The sequence below is a fragment of the Blennius ocellaris genome, assembly GCF_963422515.1.
Source record: "Blennius ocellaris genome assembly, chromosome: 11".
Taxonomy (NCBI): Eukaryota; Metazoa; Chordata; class Actinopteri; order Blenniiformes; family Blenniidae; genus Blennius; species Blennius ocellaris.
The window spans coordinates 25,573,668-25,594,766 of NC_137660.1; the positions used below are offsets into that span (position 1 = coordinate 25,573,668).

The 21,099-nt window shown below is 40.3% G+C and overlaps 2 protein-coding genes across 2 annotated transcripts; one reads left to right on the top strand and one right to left on the bottom strand.

Moving 5' to 3' along the window:
• Positions 1-407: 407 nt before the first annotated feature.
• Positions 408-9,803, top strand: slc23a4 (solute carrier family 23 member 4; the record flags this gene model as incomplete). Its single annotated transcript, XM_080504577.1, has 12 exons — positions 408-455; positions 1,079-1,213; positions 2,617-2,774; positions 4,421-4,580; positions 5,275-5,456; positions 5,828-5,948; positions 6,076-6,232; positions 7,050-7,303; positions 8,105-8,269; positions 8,358-8,466; positions 8,563-8,658; positions 9,253-9,803. The coding sequence occupies 12 exons, from the start codon at positions 408-410 to the stop codon at positions 9,519-9,521; spliced, it is 1,854 nt and encodes a 617-aa protein (XP_080360703.1). The 3' UTR covers positions 9,522-9,803.
• A 136-nt stretch (positions 9,804-9,939) lies between these two features.
• On the bottom strand, positions 9,940-13,054 carry LOC308136297 (protein FAM180A-like). The gene is made up of 3 exons (XM_080504578.1): positions 12,837-13,054; positions 10,680-10,777; positions 9,940-10,583 (listed from the first exon to the last, which is right to left on the bottom strand). Exons 1-3 carry the CDS (start codon positions 12,988-12,990, stop codon positions 10,257-10,259), a joined length of 579 nt encoding a protein of 192 aa, XP_080360704.1. The 5' UTR covers positions 12,991-13,054; the 3' UTR covers positions 9,940-10,256.
• Between the last annotated feature and the right edge of the window lie 8,045 nt (positions 13,055-21,099).

The following is a 21,099-nucleotide window of genomic DNA, read 5'->3' on the forward strand; positions in this document are numbered from 1 at the left end:
GTCTGTGAAAGAATCCTCTCAAAAAAATGTGCATCTTTTGATGGTTTCTCGGGTTTCTATTGCAATGGCACCGTGTTTGTGTCAGAGAGAAACAGAGCATTTCCTGCCCGTCAAGCGCTGGTTGGTCAGCTGCTGTTACTCTTGTAATTCGGTTCACATGAGCTGCTCATTTCCATCAACAAGAGCTGAAGTCTCATGTCTAAACTCTCCTCTTTTTTTTTTCTTTCTTTTTCACTGCACTGTCCACCCCACCCCAGGAATACTCCCACCTCTCTGCCTTCCCTATCAAACACCGGAGCCCTCTTCATCCCTCCCCTCTGATCAATGTTTTCCTTTTTCCATTTTTCTGTTGACTTCCTGGCTCTGAACACTAAACACCTGAAGCTGCACCGTGAGGTGAAGCTGACATGGCTCCAGAAAAACTAAATAATGGACTCGACAACTACGCTTTTGCAGTAAGTACAAGCTTTATCTAACTTTTATTAGGAAACAGTTTGGATTAACACATGTCCTTATGTGGTATGTACTCTAATATGCCTCTTACTTACTCTTTCTTAATCACACTGAAGGATAACCAAGCTGCTTATGAATACTATTACTTTTAAACATATTTTGACCCTCTTGATCGCTGAGATTTCCATTTATGTCAGTGTCACAGCAAAAACCACATAACATTGGATGTTTATGATTGAGACTCGAAGAGAAGAGCTGAGAAAGTTGTGTCATGGCTACACGAGAATCTACGTACTTGTTTACATTCTTGCTCCTCCACACTCTATCACATTATTGAAAGGACAAATGAAACATTGTTTGATGAGAGAAATAGAAGCTGCTTTTCATTTTTTTATTTTTACCCTCAGAATCGAAGCCTTGATAATTCAGCTTTTTTTTTTTTTAAACCATTGATTGATCAAGGAAATTATTATGACTATAAATCTAATATGAAGCATTCAGTCAGTCTGTAATCTGTCATAACTGCTGTTTATGGCCACTCTTCTGTTTTCCTGCTTGGAATGCTAAAACACCAATACCTTTTCCCTAAAAAAAAACCCAAAACCATTGTGTGCATCTCTTGAAGTCGGAAGGCCGCTTCTGTGATGTAAATGACACAGGAGAGGAGCTGCAATCCTCTCTGGATGAAGACACCAACAAACTGGCATACTGCGTCACGGACGTTCCTCCCTGGTACCTGTGCATCATCCTCGGCATCCAGGTACGTTTGGGGGAGAAGACGAAGAAGAAGGGCTTGTTGCGCTTCCATCCTTTATATTGAGATAAAGAACTGGCTTAGCATGATTCACTGTTGTTGCCTCACAATGCTGTCATTTCCACAGTGTCACATGAGAGCTTCCGTTTGACATTCGTGTTATGGTGGGTTAGGTTTGTTTTTTGTTTACGAAGGTGTAAAATGTGCTGTGAATGTCAGCAGAGTTGAGGAAGTTGTGTTGCCGTAACATGCGTCAGTAACATCCTTGTTACTTTGCGATAATCATCAATAAAGCTGTCATGTTTACATACAATCACATGCAATTGCATGAAATCTGCCAAAGAACTTGTCATCTGCTGTTTTTCTCCGTGACGCTCACCAAGCTGACTGCGAGCTCAAAAGGATTAAGTGACGATTGAATTAAGCTCATGTTCACCTGATGATAATAATAATAATAATAAATAGTAAGGGTAAGAATAAAAATCTTGAATTGTATCGCAACTTCCATACACTAAATGCAACTAACAACAAATGACCTGCACCAAGAGCTTCACAGTGATTGTGCAGCAAGTAGACTTATCTTAAATCAGGGTTGTTAAACTCATTTTACTTCAAGGGCCACATACAGTCCAATCTGGTCTCAAGTGGGCTGCACAAATCTATAATAGCCTCATAATATATAAATAACTACAACTCTAAATGTCTTTGTTTTAGTGAAACAAAGTGGAGTTCACATTTAATGTTGTATTGTTTTACAACACATGACAAACCTGAAGTTTGAATTAAAGAACTGCAATTTCAACAATATCATGCCTCAGTTCACAGAATGCTTTACAACTTACAGATCACAATGGAGTTTGATGACCCTATCTACATTACATGTTCAAAGGCCCCTGCCCCCCCCAAAAAATAAACACAACAACATTTGACCACATGTAGCTGGAAATCAAAAATACAATAGGCTAGATCACACAGTGATAGAATAACTTGTCAACATATACAAATAATCTTTAATGTAGACACATTTCTAGATCTGTGTTGTAATCCCGATCGCCTCAACTGATTCACCACACAATTCAAACTGAAGTGCGCCTCTGGTGGTGAAATTGTTACATTGCATTTGATGTAATCATTTCTCACAGGTGGGAAATTTGATTGGTTTCTCTGGCAGGCCAATCCTGGCCTGGGCCATATGTTTGATACTCCTGACTGAAATAGTGTATATTCCACACACTCACTATTGGGGATGGCTCCCATACAGGAGAAACTTGGAGTGTGAGTTTGACTGAAAAGGCCTTTGTTCTTTACCTTTGTTCATCACCCTCCTTTTATTTTTAAGTATCAGCGTGTTATGTTTTCAGTTCTTTGGCAAATGCACGTCAATTAACTCGATGTCTTAATATTCACAGCACTGCTTGACGGCATTTGGAGGCATCATCGCCATCCCACTCATCCTGTCCCAGGGTTTATGTCTGCAACACGACGGCCTCACGCAAAGCCACCTCATCAGCACAATCTTCTTCGTTTCTGGGATATGCACCTTGTTGCAAGTGACCTTCGGCATTAGGTGAGGAAGTTCAGAAAAATAGCAAGTCAGTCAGTTAATGAGCAGCCTGATTGCTGTAGTCAACCAGATTTCTGTTTGGATGTGCTCTCTCTCTCCCTCCATAATTGCTGGATGGTTTTACGTTAATGCACGGTTACTTGCTCTCTCCTTGTTTTTGTGCCGCATTAATCCAGCAGTACAGGAAGGTGCATTAATGAGGAATTAACCGTGCTGCTGCTTCTTGTTAAACAAGTGGAACAGGCCAACCTTTCAGCTTTCCTTCTTAACCTCTGATGAACTCTGCGGTCTGCCAAAATTTGCATGCGTGATGAACAATGGAATATGTTGCTGTGCTGCTGACACAGTTTCTTTAAAACTGCACACAATTACAGCTACTTTTTGATTGTTTATGGAGACATTTGAGTGTTGTTGAGATTTTCTACTGTATTCTAACGCAATGCCTGAATGCCAAGTCATTCTATCTCTCATTTCCTTGTAATAATAACTCTTCACTCTCTCACCCTGTTTACAAAACAAATGGCAATTGTGAGCATTGACACATGCACAGTGGACTTAGTGTGATGTAATGGCTGCCTTTTTTTTGTTTTGTTTTTTTGGGAAAACTACAAACTTGAACTGAATGTTTCACAGCTCTGAGCGTCAGCCTTGTTGAATCTTGGTGCCACGGCTGGATTAGCAGAGGAATTTCCATCTTATTATGTTTGGAATCTGGTTCCTGCTAAATCCACATTCTCCAGGCGGCTTAGCGCCACTGATGCCTTCCTGTCTTGCTCCAAATACCTGGACGTCAACAATCTCCATTCCACGCAAAACTCAAAAAGAAAACAACGTCAATTATTTTCATGCTTTACCTGCTTACATCAAAATGTAATTAATGGAGATGAGACGTTACCGTTCACATGAGTTTTCTCACAAGACTGCTGGAGACTCGCATACAAGCTGTGATTCAACATTTCAGCTCAGCTACAGTCTGATGTGAACTATTGGCAGGAGAGCAAGCGGCGTAATAAGGATCACTACATAGTAGATTACGATAACTTACTTAACCTCTAGTCTCACTGTGTATCTTAATTAGAGAGCATCCATCCGTCTCCACATGATTTGAATAAACTATTTTCCTCATATGGGATTTAAATGAATAAAGCCTGTAGAGCAGGACCGTCAGGGCCTGTGGGTCAAAATAGGCCCTCCAATCTGGACAAGCCACCAAGAAAACCCAAATTTTTTAACAAATCCATGCTGTCAGGGTGAGTTTGTAAAAAAAATGCGTAATGCAACAGCGATACGATTGGATTTTATTTTTACATTTCACTGTATTTTACACCAGAAGGTATAATTACAATTGACTTTATGCTAAGTTTTTAAGTGGTAGAATATCAACCTTTTCAAAATGTATACTCGGGGTCACAGCAACAACAACAACACAATTAAATTCAAAGGTTATTATGGCACTATTTTAATGGTCCGGCCCATTCAAGATGAAATTGGGAACTAAAATATGTTTGACAACCCTGCTGTAGAAAGAAACGCACTCCCTCTAACCACTCCGTCTATAACCCTAACACTTGTACACTACCTTCCATCTGTCAGAAAATATTATTATATCTGATATTTGCCCCGCCCCTCTCTTTTATCTTCATCTCCAGGCTGCCGATTCTCCAGGGTGGTACGTTCACCCTGTTGGCCCCCTCCATGGCAATGCTGTCCATGCCAGAGTGGACATGCCCTGCTTGGACTCAAAATGCCACTTTAGTCAACACTTCCTCCACAGACTTCATAGACGTGTGGCAGAGCCGCCTGAGAGCAGTAAGTTAACTGCTGTCGTCTGATCTTCACAACTTCTGACGTGCTGTGTCCGGCTGGAGCCTGAATCAGATATTTTTTTAATGTTGCATTGTGAGACACTGCTCATTCCCTATTAGATAGTTTTATTGTGAGTGTTTCAAACTCTGGAACACATTTACCATTTCCATGTTTCCAGTATGGGAAAAACATGTTCGCACTTCATGCTTGCTTGAACAATTGTTTTTTCTTTTTTTCTTTTTCTTTTTTCGACTGCTCATTAACAAACATTGTATCACTCTAGTTGAGGGTTTGGTTAGAATGGCATTCAAATATACTATCATCAATTCAGAACTATATATATTTGACATTTCACTGTTTTTTGCACCATTAAAATCGACTGTATGTTGAGATTCGAGTAATTTTTTTGTACCAATTATTCAGATTTGGACAAATTTAGACTTTTAGTCTGTGCCAAAAAAACTTTAGAGTGTAAATTTTAAGATTTTTTTATGCCATTAATTCACCAGTCCAGCCCACTCAAGATGAAGTTTTGCTGCGTGTGGCCCCTGAAATAAGATGGGTTTGACACCCTGTCCTTCAGGAAGGTCCTTTAGAGCCCACATAAAATTAGCTTTTGACACTAATGAAGTATAATTCTCTCCTAACATTCTATGAGTCAGATCCTCACTGTTCTCATATGTGTGTCTGTCCTCAGCTACAGGGGTCCATCATAGTGGGCTCCCTCTTCCAGGTGTTTGTTGGGTTCTCTGGTCTCATCGGTTTTTTCATGCGCTTCATCGGGCCTCTCACCATCGCTCCCACCATCTCTCTCATTGGCCTCTCCCTATTTGACTCGGCCGGTGGAAGTGCTGGAAATCACTGGGGCATCTCTTCAATGTGAGTCTGTTGACTTAAATGTCTGTTTTTGTTTTGTTTGGAAACAGCAGAATGTTTTTTTTTTCTCAATACACAGATCTCTGTAGATCACTGAGGCAATTTTAATACATAATGTCTCCTTCAATAATGTGTTATAAATTCTATTAAATCTGCTTATACCTTCTCCTGCGGTACCAACTTTCTTGCTAAAAATAATACCCTTGAAATCTGTGTAAACTCTTAATCCCAATGCCAGGGAGAAAAGCCTATTAAAAAGTTCTTACCCAATAACTTGCATAGTTTTCTTCTTTGCCATAAGAGCTCGACTCAGCTGTATTTAATAATGTACTTTTTTTTGTGTGTGTGTGTTTTTTCATTCTTGTTTGAAACAGGACCACGGCACTGATCATCCTCTTCTCACAGTACCTCCGTCACATATCGGTGCCCTTTCCAACATACAGCAAGGATAAAAAGCTGCACACCTCCCGAGTCTACGTCTTTCAAATCCTCCCCGTATGTATGAAAAACAAAAGATAAAGGTTATATTTGTTGTACTTCAATCAAGTCAAAGATATAACCGTAGGTGTTCTGTCTTTATATGTGTATGGGTGTGGGTGTGTGTGTGTCTGTGTTCCTTTAGGTCCTGTTAGGAATCACCCTGTCGTGGCTCATCTGTTATATTCTGACAACCTTTGATGTCCTTCCTACCAAACCAAACATGTATGGTTACCTGGCTCGCACCGATCTGAAGGGAGACGTCATTGGCCAAGCCCCCTGGTTCACCTTCCCCTACCCAGGTATGATGCTGCAAAAATAATTTTGTGTAATATCTTTAAATTTGACTTGGCTTTTATCTGAAGTCAAAGTAATAATTTCCAAAAGTGACACATTTTGTCATTTTAGTTGTTTTTCTGTTAGAACACAGTCATCTTGTGGTATTTTGTTTAAAAAAAAATGGCAAAAAGCTAACAATTCCACATGAGCAAGCATTGGCAGCAGTGGAAAGGAAAACTCCCGTTTACAAGGAACAAACCTCTAGTGGATCCAGTTTCTTGAATGTACCGGTTGAGGCTATAAACAGTAGGAAAGAAACTAAACAATCTGGCATCAGGTTAATCAAAATTCAGCAGGCTTGGTGAGGACTTTCTGTTTCAGTTTCATATGTCACGGTGAAGGAAGAGACTGAGGACAGACCAGCAGCAGTGAGGCTTTAAACAAGGTCTCCTAGGAGTTCTATGCAGCAGCACCTCAATTAGGAAAATGTCCAGCCCAAACTACAATCTTTATTCAAGGAATCATTTTTATGCCTCATCTCAAACTGTGTTGACCTCCCATACTGAAATTGGAAACTGGTGTCACGAGAAAGGAGCCTGATAGCTGAGAGCTCTGCCACCCATCTCCACTTTCAGAAGTTCCAGCAGCACCCTGGCAGGAACAAAGTGTTCTGTTGTGATAATGAGGCACCAACAGCTCCTTAAAATAAAAGTTCTTCATTGAAATAACACTGTGTAACAGTCTGGCTCTGTGTGGATGCATGAGGTGCTTGTTAGGTGGTGCAAATACTTGGCTACTTTGACCTTTTCCTGTTTCCTTTGTGTTTAAATTCAAATTTAGGACAATGGGGGGTGCCAACAGTGAGCTTGGCAGGCGTAGTGGGAATCCTGGCCGGCGTCATTTCCTCCATGATAGAGTCAGTTGGGGACTACCACGCCTGTGCCAGATTATCCGGAGCTCCGCCCCCGCCGAAGCATGCCATCAATCGGGGCATTGGCATTGAAGGACTGGGCTGTCTCCTGGCTGGGGCTTGGGGCACAGGCAATGGAACCACGTCGTACAGTGAGAATGTGGGAGCCCTCGGTATCACGAAGGTAAAGTAATAGACACAAGGACACGTGGCACCAAAATGGTCGATATGAAAAAAATATCGTAAAACTAAATGCTCGATTCAATAAGCCTGATTTAATTCAGTCATCTCCTTCAATTAAACGAATAGCTCCAATTCTCATTAACTGTTACATGTGATCTCATGTGATGTGCCAATTTTTAAAGACAAAAGGTGTAGTGATTACATATCAAAGTAGAAAATTGGTGTGAACGCCTCCTCGTTCACATATTAAACACTCAACTCACTTCGGGGTTGGACATTTTTATTACGTTATGATAATAACAAGCAAATGAAACACATTTTAAAGGTATTGGGTAGGTGTTACATGTATGGCACTTTTATGGATCATTAATTCATAATGGCGAGAAGAAAAAGTGACCTTGTGTGCAATAACGACTGCCCCAGCGGTTTCACAGGCACTTTGTAATAATATTCTGTGAGGAAATTTATTTTTGGAGAATATTTATTTTATGGCAATAATACGAGTGACCACTGGAACAAGTTAGCAGCGAGTGTGAGTGGCAGCGTTGTATCCAGCTGTGTCAAATACAACCATGACTGCTGTTTCAAGAAACCACATGGAAAGAAAAAAAATACCGAAGCAACCTTAGAACAAACAAGGACTTGTCTTTACTCAGTGTTTGGTTGTGTTTTCCCAGTTTATAGCGACTGGTTTTCCAGATTGGTGACGATGGTTTCTTGGCTTCCTTGAGTTTTATCCACTGGCCTGTGGGAGTTGTGTACATTTCAAGTGAAAATATATTTGTCAAACCTTCTTATGCAGGTCGGGAGCCGCATGGTGATAGTGGCCGGCGGGGTGCTGATGGTGGTCATGGGAGTATTTGGTAAAGTGGGAGCTGTTTTCACGACAATCCCGTCGCCCGTGATCGGAGGCATGTTCATGGTTATGTTTGGTGTCATCTCAGCTGCAGGAGTTTCTAATCTGCAGGTACAAACTTGATCCATTTTAGTATATTCCAATATTATATTGACCAAGTACTTGGAAAAAAAAATATCTGTTTTTGTTCTATATTCAGTACGCAGACATGAACTCATCTCGAAACATCTTCATTTTTGGCTACTCCATCTTCACTGGTCTGGTCATTCCGAACTGGATTTTAAAGAACCCCAACGCTATTGCGACAGGTGCAGAAATACAACGGCAAGTTGTATGTATTTTTGATAATCTGATGATCTGACCTAATGTTATCTTTTTTTTTCCCACTTTCATTATGTGTCCAGGTGTGATAGAACTTGACCAGGTGTTGCAGGTACTTTTGACAACCAGCATGTTTGTAGGAGGATTTTTCGGCTTCTTACTGGACAACACAATTCCAGGTATTCTTCAAATTGATTATATGTTTTTTTCTAATGTTTTTTTTTTTTAATTTCAGTACATAATAACTCATTATGTTATTGTGATATCAGACCCATAATCACAAGTATAAGACTTTCAAAGCCGTAGTATTAAAAATTTACATAATGATAAATAGAAGCATGTGTTGGGAGTATTGCGGTTAAAGCTTTTCCTCTAAAACAGTCAGTACAAGTTATTTTTATGTTTATTTTCATAAAACATCAAGTAGAGTTCCTAGTGACTTTGACATCACTATGATATGTGATATTTTGCCTATTTTAAATGTGTGTTTCAGCTCTTATGACAATAGTTTTACTATACAAGAACTTCATTCATCACTTCTTTCATCATGCAGCCAAGTAGAACCCCCCCCCCCCCCCCCCCCCCCCATTAAGTAATCATAGTTTTGAATCATTTCTTAAAATCACTTTGGAGTGTTTTACTAGAAAGGAGCACTGAAAGAAATTATGACTGAAGATGATTCAGCATTTCCAACCTTTGTGAACAGCAAGCAAAGCCACAAAATAGCACGAGGGCAGATTCAGGGTTTAACGCATTTAACACGTGTCCAACAGGATCAAAGCATGAACGAGGCATCCTGGCCTGGAACAAGGCTCACGAGGACGACTCAAGCAACACACTGGAGAGCGAAGAAGTCTACAACCTTCCCTTTGGCATCAGCTCCTACTTGTCCTCCTCCCCCTGGCTGCGGTACGTCCCTTTCTGCCCCACCGGCAGGCCCAGCTCCCTGGATGGAAGCAGAGCTGACGCCAACTCACTGGAGCCTAAACTGTTGCTGGGACATCGCGAGCCCACACCGATTATTGTTGGAGTTGGTCTGTGAGTGGCGCTTTTGCTCCAGTGTGCCATTTTTGGGAGTTTTTGCCCCAAAAAACAGTAACATCGACGGCAGCTCAGTTTGGACCTTGTGTGTTAAAGACATTATTGTTGCAACACGGCACAGAGTGATTCAATCGCCTTATCTTTGATTCTAATGTGGACTTTCATCGGGCAGATGGATTTACTAGCCTTTGTCGGCAATGGTTTGTACTGCTTATAGGCCTATGGTCTATATAGCTATACAAAAAGTTACACTTTTGTTTTTTTTTACATACAGTTAATTTGTATTTCAGAGTATATCGTGATGTTCCAAATAATTTGTGATGACTTAGGTTTAAAAATCAGTTGCTTTATTTGTTATTTCTTATCATATCAGTGTCATTTCCAAACGGGTGCTAATGAAGAAACACTGACAATACATGCAGATGTGAATAATGTTTAATGCCATAAGAAATATATGGATCCAACATATAGTTTTGTTTATATATAATACAGTACCTCATATATAAATTAATGTTGAACAGTCATCAATCTTTTGTGCTGATGCTTTCTGAGGAGACTTTTCCATCAGGCTTCTTTAAGCCTACCTACATATAATCACACATACATTGCCTTAATCAGCACGACTGACTGAAGTTCATTCTTTTAGAGTTTTTTTTCTTAATGAACGTAGAGTTTAAATTCCAACACAGAACAACGTGGTAACAACACCACTGGTTTTTTTTCGTTTTTTTTCTTTTCATTTTGTCATCAGATCCTTCTTGATGGCTCTGTATAACTTAACAAACGACTGCGCCCACACGTCCCTCTGGTGCTCGGTGCTGGAACCGACCACCTGCTGTGTCGCATACACCAGGGTCAGCAGGGTGCGTTCAAAATCCTCCTGGTGCAGGTGGCAAGTGTAATTCGAAAGGTTCGATATGAGCCGAAATATGTCTGTTATCTTCTTGGGAATTATCTCCTCACAAATGACGTCCAAGTTTCTCGTCTGTCGGAGGGAAGCCAGCTCGGCGTCCTTGACTGAAAAAGCACCGCTGCTGTCAAACTGTATCCCGGCCATCAGGATCTATGTGGCGAAAAAGGTGAAAGTGAATTAAGCCGTCAATGATTGTGTCAGGTTTTTCTACTTGGTAAATACTTCATGCATACGTCAGTGTTTCACCTCAAATAATAAATGTACGTCACTGAAGGAGCTGTGGAAAGTGGGGTTCATCACTGGTGTTGCTGCTCGTTTCACCCTGCTCGCAGTTGGGAACAAGGCTAGTGGGTAAAAAAAAAAAGTCAGACACAAAGGATAAATAACAGCAAAAATGTTTTCCTTTCACGTCTCGTGACTTGCATTTGTCTTGCGAATTAGCACCTTACAACCAAAATTGTCTTTCAGCCTTTCAAGCCTGAGATCTGTATGACAGGCAAACAATACTCTGAAGCAGTGATTATCTGTCACATGTGAATAATTCGGGTTCATTCATCCCACAGCGGGACGAAATGCGGTTGATCTACGACATGCACAGCGTGACTTTTCAACTCCGCAGTCTCTGACCTTTCAGGTGATTTCGATCAACAGATAATGATACGTGACTTCAAGCTTCAAAGGCCGAGGAGGAATCAAAGGTGGAGCAACACATGTATGATACAACAGGCTCCAGATGATTTTCACATGCAGTGTATGGTCTCAGTCCATTTTTACAGCATTCCGTAAGCTCACTATTGAGGTCAGGATGTCAGCTTCCAGTCACTAATGTGCACAGAAAGAGCTTGTCGCTGAAATTGTTCATGTTTGATACAAACTCACCCTCACTGCATAGCTGTGAGGCTAATGCTAGTTTACTTGCAATGATCTCAGGTTTTCAAGTTTGTATTGTATTTGCGACTCTTAAGAAATTTGTTTGAATAAAAAACAAAAATTTTTCCTTTAAAATTTTTACCATTTGCTTGGTGGTTTCCTCGGCCAGATTGGAGCCAATTGTGGGTCGGCAAGTAACGCTCACATTTAAAGAAAAAATTTGAAAACATTGCCGTTTTACAAAAGTTGCGGAACTCCTTTCACAGCATGTCGGAAGCCCAAACCAAAAACCGTTAGTCTGACCATGTGCAGTCAGACTAACCCTCAAGGAAGCACAACTGACAAGTATTTTAAGAAAATCCATTCACCCCTTGTTAAAAATGTCTCCTTATATATTGGCTTGACCAATCATATTAACCTCGTGACAAACTGACCATGAGCAATGCTAACAGGTGAGCCTAACAGGTTCTACGGTCATAGTAAAAAGAGGTTATCACTTTGCTTGAAATACATCTGATATTATCTGTGTATAGTGTTTTACAGTTGAATAACAAAGTGCTTTGCTGATCTGGTATAAAAACACAGGAAATTAATGGATGGAGCACATGGACAAAAAACCTCTCTGTTCAGTGAGGCAGTATGAGGGTGACTAACACAAATTATTCATATACTCTATTATGACATCAGCCAAGAACTCATAGAGAGGCAAGAAAAGCTACGGAAACTGTGAAAAGAGTTCAATAAAAATGAGTCAGCCAGCCAAATGTCAGCTCTTTCAGGCCCTGCCCTCCTTGTGTTTACGTCAGACTCAACACGTGAAACAAGAGTGTCAATGAGCTTCTGCTGAATCAGATCTTCCACACTGTCGTAACATAATGATTTAACTGGCTTGTATTATTTAACGGGATTACTCTTTTAGCTTTTTGCTGTGTCCAAACACGTTAATTTACACATATACATGTATTTCCAATTAAAATTCTACTGCTCATAAGTTTGGACGCTGTGTCAAGATTTAACGATGCCGGAAAAAATATACTTGGCATTAGCAGCTGGCAGCAAAATATTATCAGTAAACTGCATACGGAACTCATGTGTTTACCAGATTAAGTTTGACAGAGGAGTCTAATGCTTTGTGCTTCCTTTTTTTTATGACCAGGTGCTTTTTTTCCCCTTTTGAAATTCAGCTTTGACTTTTGACATGCTGTCTGTGGTGGAGTATTAAGGAGGAAATTAATAATGTGATTCAAGATATTCTGAACATTTTTAACTATTCGTTGATCCAAGAAGGGTTTCCTTTCTCTGCTCACATTTTGACTGGCCCTTTGTTTTTCTATTACAAACAGGTGGAAAATTCATTTGAACCACGAGTAGATGACGAAATATCAAACCAACAAATCATTGCTGGCATTGCAGCAGGGACGATCAGGGATCACTCGGTATTGATTACAGAAACATATACTAAATGAAAGTCTCCACAAGAGTCATGCAACAACTGAACCATTTCAAGTAAATGAGGGTTGGTTCGAGTTTTACCTTTAGTCCGGCATCGTGTGACACCTGTCCGGATCCAGCAGTAGAAAAGACCAACGATAACCATCTTCCTCGGCAGCATGTTGGCTGGTTTATCTTCAAGTTCTTCTGCTCCTGTCCCGGCACTTCTTTTGCATTTCTTTCCTCTACTCTGCATCTACTACCTCATCGACCATCGTACTACTAACTTCCTTCATCACTCACACCCTCTGACTCAGTCTGTTTTTAGAAGTATGTTTCCTCTCCCCCCCCTCCCGTCTTCATTTATTCCCTCTCACCCCCTCTCTCTCTTTCTGTACCTCTCTTCGGCGGACACTTTCATCTGGTTGTCATCAAACTCAAAGGCGAACCCTCTTTGCTTTTCTTCTGACCTTTTCCGGGTCCACATGAGGGGAATTAGTGCCTATTTCTAACATCCCTTTTTTATCTTCAGCATCAGTATTTTCACATTTTCTCTCTGTGGCCTCTGAAAAGTATATTTACTATACATATTCCTATATCCACATTTCTTAAAGCTGCTATATGGTTTGATCAGTTCAACTGTAAACATTTCTCTTCCTGTGGTTCTTGCAAAGGGTTTATGAGATTTTTACAGTCTTGAAGAACTTGGCATAACACTAAGCCACTGAGCGAATTTTTTAAATTTCAAAGAAAACTTCGATTTAAAAAAAAAATCAAAAGACATTTCCTCAGAGTTACAGACTTAATACAACACTGAGACCTGAGATGAGATATTGATGCTGCCATGAAAACTAGCGACCTCATCGCTATCAAACTAGCCTCAAAACTGTCTTGTAAAAACATGCATCATACGACAGCTATAGAAGGTTTTGGCCTATTTAGTTGTATTTTGCAAAAAAAAATTTGTATTAATTTGTTAGAGGTATATGCTATTTCAAACATCTGTATAATACATATACATATACATATATCAAATTGTTTTACATTCCCAGTTTATACCCAGTTTACATTTTCACACCCAAATCCTACATAAAAAAATATATCAATAGATCAATCACTTATGTATGTTACTGTGTAAGAGGTAACCATATAGTTTACTCGAAGTTATCATAGAAATTGGTGTTATTTTGAGATAATGGTAATTTTCCATAATATTTATGTCATGATATTGCACTATGAGCTTTTTACTGTCAAAGGTTACAGTAATGTATGTTTTTTTGAAGGTGTTGTAGCACAGCATATGTGTAATTGTTTTTATATATCCTTCATAAGTTCATACAAAACAAATATGTCCCCTTTTCGATGATGTAGCAACCAGTGCCGCAGTGCGTTATCTGCTGTTCTCAGGCTGTTCAGTCATTGTAACAGCTCTTAATGCATAAAATTCTAGCCTGTTGAACTGTATTCATTTAAGATATCAAGAACGTTTTAAGGACAAACTCTTATGTACCGTCAGTTCTTTTTGTTTATTTGGAAACTGGTTGATGAGAAAATTATTCTCACTTTCCGACAGCGGCTTTATTTCTGTACGTTACCTACATGTAAGGTCACGCATTAGTTCTGTTTTTAGCCACATCATCCGTCAGCTGGGTGGAGCTCAAGTGGCGATGCCAGGGTTTGACCACCGGGCGCAGGCTGTGCTCTTCAGGAGGAAAAAAATGTGGAAAGTTCACACATCATGAACAAGAAACTCACTATTTCTAATTGCACAATGCATGCACCGTGAGCTCAGGACAGAAAACATCTGCACAAACCACAAAGAAAGACTTTGTTCACTGCTTGGCACTCCTCACTTTCTCCACAAGCCTTAGGAATACTTCCCCGAGGTACTACCATATAAAATCTATATTTTTTGATTTGTTTTAGTACTACAGTGTGAATTTATTCCACCTGGGAAGCCAGAATGATGCCAACCAGTGCGTAAAGCACACACTGATCATTTCTCAAGGATAGTTAAATCTGAAAGTGTTTCAATGGTGTCATCAGAGTGGCAGTTGTGCAGCCGTGGAGGAATGCAGACACACACACACACACACACACACACACACACACACACACACACACACACACACACACACACACACACACACACACACACACACACACACACACACACACACACACACACACACACACATACACAGGTGGTGAAATTTCCAAGAACAGTTCAACAACTTGTGAAAACATATTATGGTGTGAGGCAGTAAAAAAAAAAAAATGTTATTCTAGGCTGCATAGTCCCATAAATTATTTCCTTTCTTAACTTGGTTTGATTGAGTGACTTAAGAAAAGATAGCGCATCGTGTGAGGGCTGGAGCTGTACTTTATGACATTGAAAATCAAGTTGCCTGCAGGGAATCATCTGTTAGTTCATAGTAAAGTGTAAAACCAGACTGCAATGCTTTGTAGAAAAGTCACCTGCTACTAGTGAGGAAATAAAGACAGAGACTGCAGCCCGGGGCAGGTTTGACTGAATGATAATGTTCATTTCTTACATAGTGGCACCCAATTTATTAAAAAAATATATATATATAATTTGCAGCTCTCAAACTTGGGACTACAGCCAGGTTGAAACCTGGATTCTTCTACTGTGAAGAAGAAGTTGACAGACTTCATGGCTCACATTGGAAAAGTGCAGATGAAAACATATAAGGGAGGGTCATTTATTAGCTCATAGGATTACTCATGACTCATACTCCATTTTTAACGTCGTATAATGATACAAGGTGATGGTACAAGAATATTGCATCCGTCCACTAAAAACATGTGTATTGCAGTCGCGGCATATTATCGGTTTTGCATTCTTCACTGCAGAAAACCTAAAATATTGCTGTCAGATCTCTGTCTCACCTCACGTTTTCAATTAACCAATGGTCTTCTCCTGCTGTGTGCGCCTATCTGTCCTAATGAGTTCCACCTGTGTCTTCCCTGTGTATTTAAACCCCTCTCCTCCTGCTGTCTGTGTCGGCTCAGGTTGTTGTTACAGTTTCTTTGTGTTTTGTGGAAAGTTTCACAAATAAACTCCGTAAAGACTTTGGAATCTGTGCTTGGCTCTGAACTTGCACATCCTGACAGTCACAAGCCAGAGTAACCATGACAACAAAAAGTAACGACGATGTTGTGTTTCTTATCACTTAAGCTGAAATAATTCTGACCTGTGTTACACTTTCAAGATACTCAAAACAGTTTGTGTGTATGTATGTATTTTTTTTTTTTTTTTTTAACAATTCAAAACTTTTATTGTAGGTCCAAAATAATCCTTGGTCTGGCGGTGACTTTTGAAAACTTCAAAGTGTTGGCAAAGGATGTAAACTGTTGACATTTGTACAGAAGACTTTGATTAGGAGTAACAGTCACAGATTTCAGTTTGTTTATCACAACAGAACACATTGTACTGCCCAGTTTGTCCATTCCAAAGTATCTGCTGTAATAATCCAGTGTAACTATGTAGTTTTCATTGTGCCATGTAAACTGGTCAGATGGAACTGTTTGTCCAAAGACTTGTAAAAGAAATGGACGATTGGCTAATTTCATTGATTGTAGAAGTAAACTCAAACATAAGACTGAACACAAAAGTTTTAATAGATTTTTGGTTTTAACCAGTCATAAAAACATCTTCGACTACAACCCCTCTACATGTTGGCAACATAAAAGATGTTAACAATTAGGTTGCACACCTACCTGTATAGTATGGCATCTATAAGTAAATGTGTTCACAATGTGTTATGATACATATGTGACATCATTATTCAGGATATGAGTGAATACAATCTTACAATATTTAGATCTGGCAATGTTTTGCAGAATGTAAATGTATGAACCTTATGAGCGTTAGGTTAAATGGATGTATTGCCGGTGAAGTCGCTCTACATGTAATAACTGTATTTAGCCACGAGAGAGCAGCACCATTCCATGTAGCTCTTTAACCACTATTTAGTGTGGCACCACTCAGTGAAGGCCAAACACACTTTGGAGGAGAGTTTGTTAGATTTCAAGACAAATGTGTCACAGATGTGAACCCAAAGTGTAATTCTGGGTTTTATTTTCTGTTGTTAGTGGTTTTTTAAGTGAAGTGCCATCCATTTCTGATAAGAGCTGTGTATTGACATTTCAATCTTGGATAATTATTTGGAACATTTTAGATAAAACTATCAGATTTTGAAGATACTGATTTTATCTGCAGCCACCATTGCCCGCCTGGCACTGCAGACATCCCAGTTTCGTCACGGGCCCATCTGTCATCACTCTGCACTCGCATTGTATGCTGCTGTCTCTACGCCAAACCCATTTTAAGATCCATTCAGCCACCCTCCAGATTCTAAAGTGACACTAACTCCTCATCATTTCTGACTTGGAGGACGCTCTCCTCGATCTGATCTTTTTTTTAGGGCAAGCCCACATCACCACTCATTCAAGCCCAGGATCCATCTGTTCTTCATAGACAAAAAGCACAGCCATGACTGTAATTATCTGAATGGAGAAGTTCAAAATCCCAGCAAAAAAAAAAAAAAGCAGGCGAGACGTGACATTCTGGGACAGTCCAAGTCCAAATCGCAACCAAATATAGCATTGTGGGAATGGGAAAGACTTGGGATTCTGGCACAAACACAACTACTGTACTTTGACAAACGACCTGTGTTTTTGCATTTTGAGTTTGAGAGGCAACAAATATCCAAACCCTTAAGGACATGGGAACAACAGCTGCTTTGTCTCCGAATGGAGAGGATAAATCTCAGCGCCATGACGCCGTAGGTTCTTCTCCCGGGTCTTCAAAAGACACAAAGGCAGATTGGATTCTTATGAAAGATTAGGTTAAACAATTCTTTTGTTGTGGAATTAATTACAGATGGTGGAAATCCAGGGGGATTCAAAATCAAAGCGTCTTTTAACTCAGCGGAAGCTATAATTATTAATATGATTATTATTACTTCTATACCTGCTTTATCCAGACCGGAGGAAGCTGGATCAGATCACAAAGACCATGTCCCTGCAAAACTCTACGATTAGATGAAACATTTTCACTCCAGACGAACCAGATCAAATGTGTCTGGGTCATATTTTAAATACATTTAACTTTTAAAACAAAGACAACAGGATTTAGAATCGAATAGACATGGATCCAGGTGGAGATGGTTTGGACCTGTGTTGGGTGAGAGATGGTTGATATATCAGACATTTTGAGGTTGGAGATGGAGCAGAAAGAAAAGAGGAGGAAAATTCAAGGCTGTCGTGAAGGAGGGCTGAGAGAGGATCACTGTGAGGGAGGAGGAGGAGGAGGAGGAGGCAGCTGATAGAGTGAGGTGATGAAGAGGAAGAATATTTTTGATCTATGTTGCTCATCAGCAAGAGCAACCATATTTAACAATAAATTATAAGGGTCTGATGCTAAAATTAAGCAATTTGACTAATGTCAGCAATGCAAATTGTTATATTTGATGAATTAAATAATAGTTAATGCTATTTAGTTTCATAAAAATTAAAGAGTCTGTTGTTATTGTAGCAGTTAAAAATGACAAAAGACAATTTATGTAATAACAATCAAATTTGTACATTTTATTCAATTCCATTCGTTCCAAACTTCCATTTTTCCAAGACTTTAAGTGCAAAATAACAAGAAGCATCATTCTTGACTAATGTTTTTGCATGTTTTATCCTCTGTCATACAAAGCTGTTCTGGAGATTTAATCTGAAATTCTTTGCCTGCAGAAAGAGACACAGACTGCCTGACAGTCTGCATCCTCCCTGAATCCCTCTGTTATCTCTGAGGGTGACAAATGAGCTGTCGGCAGGGGCAACACCTTGAATTTGCTCCCTTATTGCTCACATTCGGCCCTTTGAATCTTTGATTAAGCTTGGGGACGTGTCCTTGCCTCTGCACTTTTATGAGAATATAGCACGTGTTTTTGCTTGGGCTACAGAAGCTCCTATGTGCTGCAAGTCCAAGGTCTTTTGGCTCCTTTGCTTGCATATCTCCCTTCTTAAACATCCTCCTTTGTTCCACAGCCTTTTGTGCAGCTTCCTCCCCTCTGTCTTGACCTTAACATTTGACATCTATCATCATCTTCCTTCTTTTACGATCAGAGGGGGAGACTCAGACATACGGAGCTGTGACAATTATGCAAAATCGCACAGAAAAAAGAATAATTCATATTTAGTGCCATTCAGGGATTGCTCCGGTTTACATGCCCGCTCGCATGCAGCTCTTTGAAGCAAGTTTGGTTCCACTTTATGCTCCGAGTTGAGCTACAGTAATGGCTCGGTAATATGAGCAAGTGACCAGAGGGCTCTGTGTTCAGGCTGCGCACACCCTTGCAGTTCAAGGCCATTACCTCAGTTATAACTGCAGGTCCTGCTGGGAGCTGGGAATTGGGCCTCCTTCTCACTCTGTCGGCCAAAACGGAAATCTTTCCTTTCATCATTCTTTTACACTTTTAAGTGCTCATAAACTAAAGAATATTAGGAAATAGGGGAAATCATGAAACTTTGTTATGATCAATAAACAGTGAAGGAGTTATTCACATGCAGCAGATGTACAACCTGCGCAGTGGTGTAGTGGCAAGCACTGATTGTGATGAGGTGCCATGGTTCGAGTCCATGTGCAGTTTGCACTGTTCTCCCCTGTGTGTGCATGGCTTTTGTACAAAGTACTCCTGTGTCTCAGTTCACAAATACGCATTCAGAGTTAATTGGGAATTAGGAAATTGCCCATTGGTGTGAATGTGAGTGTGTAGCGGGTCTATTGCCTCCCTCTCTTAGTGGCTCCAGCTCTCTATGAGCCTATGCAAATCCATATAGAAAATGGATGGATGAATAGATATGCATGCTCTCAAAAACTCAATAAAACATCAATAAGAGCTCAGTCGTCTTTATGAAGCAGATTTGTGTATTGGCGGCTTGTTTAACATCACGGTCACTACACTAATGGACTGTGATTCCATTGAGATCACAATTAAGATACCTTCTTCCTGTGTACCGGTACTTCCTTTATGTGCTTCTCCAGCTTTCATAACCTTTTTACCTCTTGGAGTTATTCCATCTTTTTCTGTTCATTGTCTATGACATAGCTCCATGGATGATGATGTTTGCTGGTCACCGACTGCAATTTTGTGGGGGAAAAAAATGCACAGCCGTACAGATGTTTGTACAGAAAATGTTGCGCAGTGTTCACACTTGCAGGTCTCTGATAAATGAAATGAAAAATTGTACGGTCACATAGAGCTACTGTCAACGCCGGAGGCTCTGTTTCTTGATGTTCTCTTCCATTTTGCGAGACTCCATCTGAACATCTTTTCGTGTCAGCGTGACAAGTTACCCCGTGTGCAGTGTGACCTTGGGCCTTCAGAAGAGAGGCAGCATCTTGTCAGTCTGATGACTTTCATTCTCCTTCTCACACAGTTCAAAAGGGCACAGTATGAGTGTAGCCCTGCTTGCGTGGGAGCCCAAACACACAATTTCAAGCCAACAGACTTGTGAAAAACATGCAAAATGATTGTTTTCACAGCTGTGCCCTTGGCACCGACGCTTCATGCCGGAGTGAGCGGCGCGTATCAGACAATCTGAAGTTCAAAACATGAAAACAGAGACCTCTGCACGTGTTGTTACAGTAACCAGCACAGGTTGAGCAGAGGTGTAGAGGGAGGATGAGATGAAGGTTACTTGTAGATGATTGATGGCGTTGCCTGCAGCGGTGTCATTGAGTAATTGACCCGAAGTCATCCGAGTTGTTACTATTGAATTAAGGATGTGTAATGAAATCACAGAGCGCTAAATGCGGAGATGTAACTCCAGTGGAGCAGGAGTGATGAGCGTACTGCTCCTATCATGGTTCAGGTTCCTGTGTCTGGCTCCACTTATTGGACTACAATGCTAAACATAGGAAAAAAAAAAAATATTGAGTGATCAATCACTGAATGGCACTGATAATGTTTATGTAGGGTTGTTTTTCATTGCGTAAACTGTCATACATGAGAATACCATGCAGAAAGAAATCAACCTTGCCGACTGTACACATTTTGCAAACCCTGCATAAACAGTGCATTCCACACACTGTACACGGCACGCTCCTTGAGTCAAGCCGACAATACAAGGTGGATGATTAAAGTACAGCACTTGGATGACTAAGCTGGCCTCATTGTCTTACTGGAATCAGATTTTTTTTTTTTAGCAGACTCTGGGATAATTCCTCTGTGACATGCGACGCAGTCTCAATCAAAACAACTTCTCCACCCATGGGAATGTTTGGTGGGTGGCTCACTCTTCTTGCGGTCAGACCTCTGACTGTGTCACGCACTTAAAGGAGACTTTG

Coding starts and splice junctions, on each gene's coding strand:
- LOC308136297 (XM_080504578.1), bottom strand. CDS start 12,990: ATGCAGAGTAGAGGAAAGAAATGCAAAAGAAGTGCCGGGACAGGAGCA. Junction 10,778..12,836: donor CACACGATGCCGGACTAAAG/GTAAAACTCGAA, acceptor TTTACCCACTAG/CCTTGTTCCCAACTGCGAGC. Junction 10,584..10,679: donor ACGTACATTTATTATTTGAG/GTGAAACACTGA, acceptor TTCGCCACATAG/ATCCTGATGGCCGGGATACA.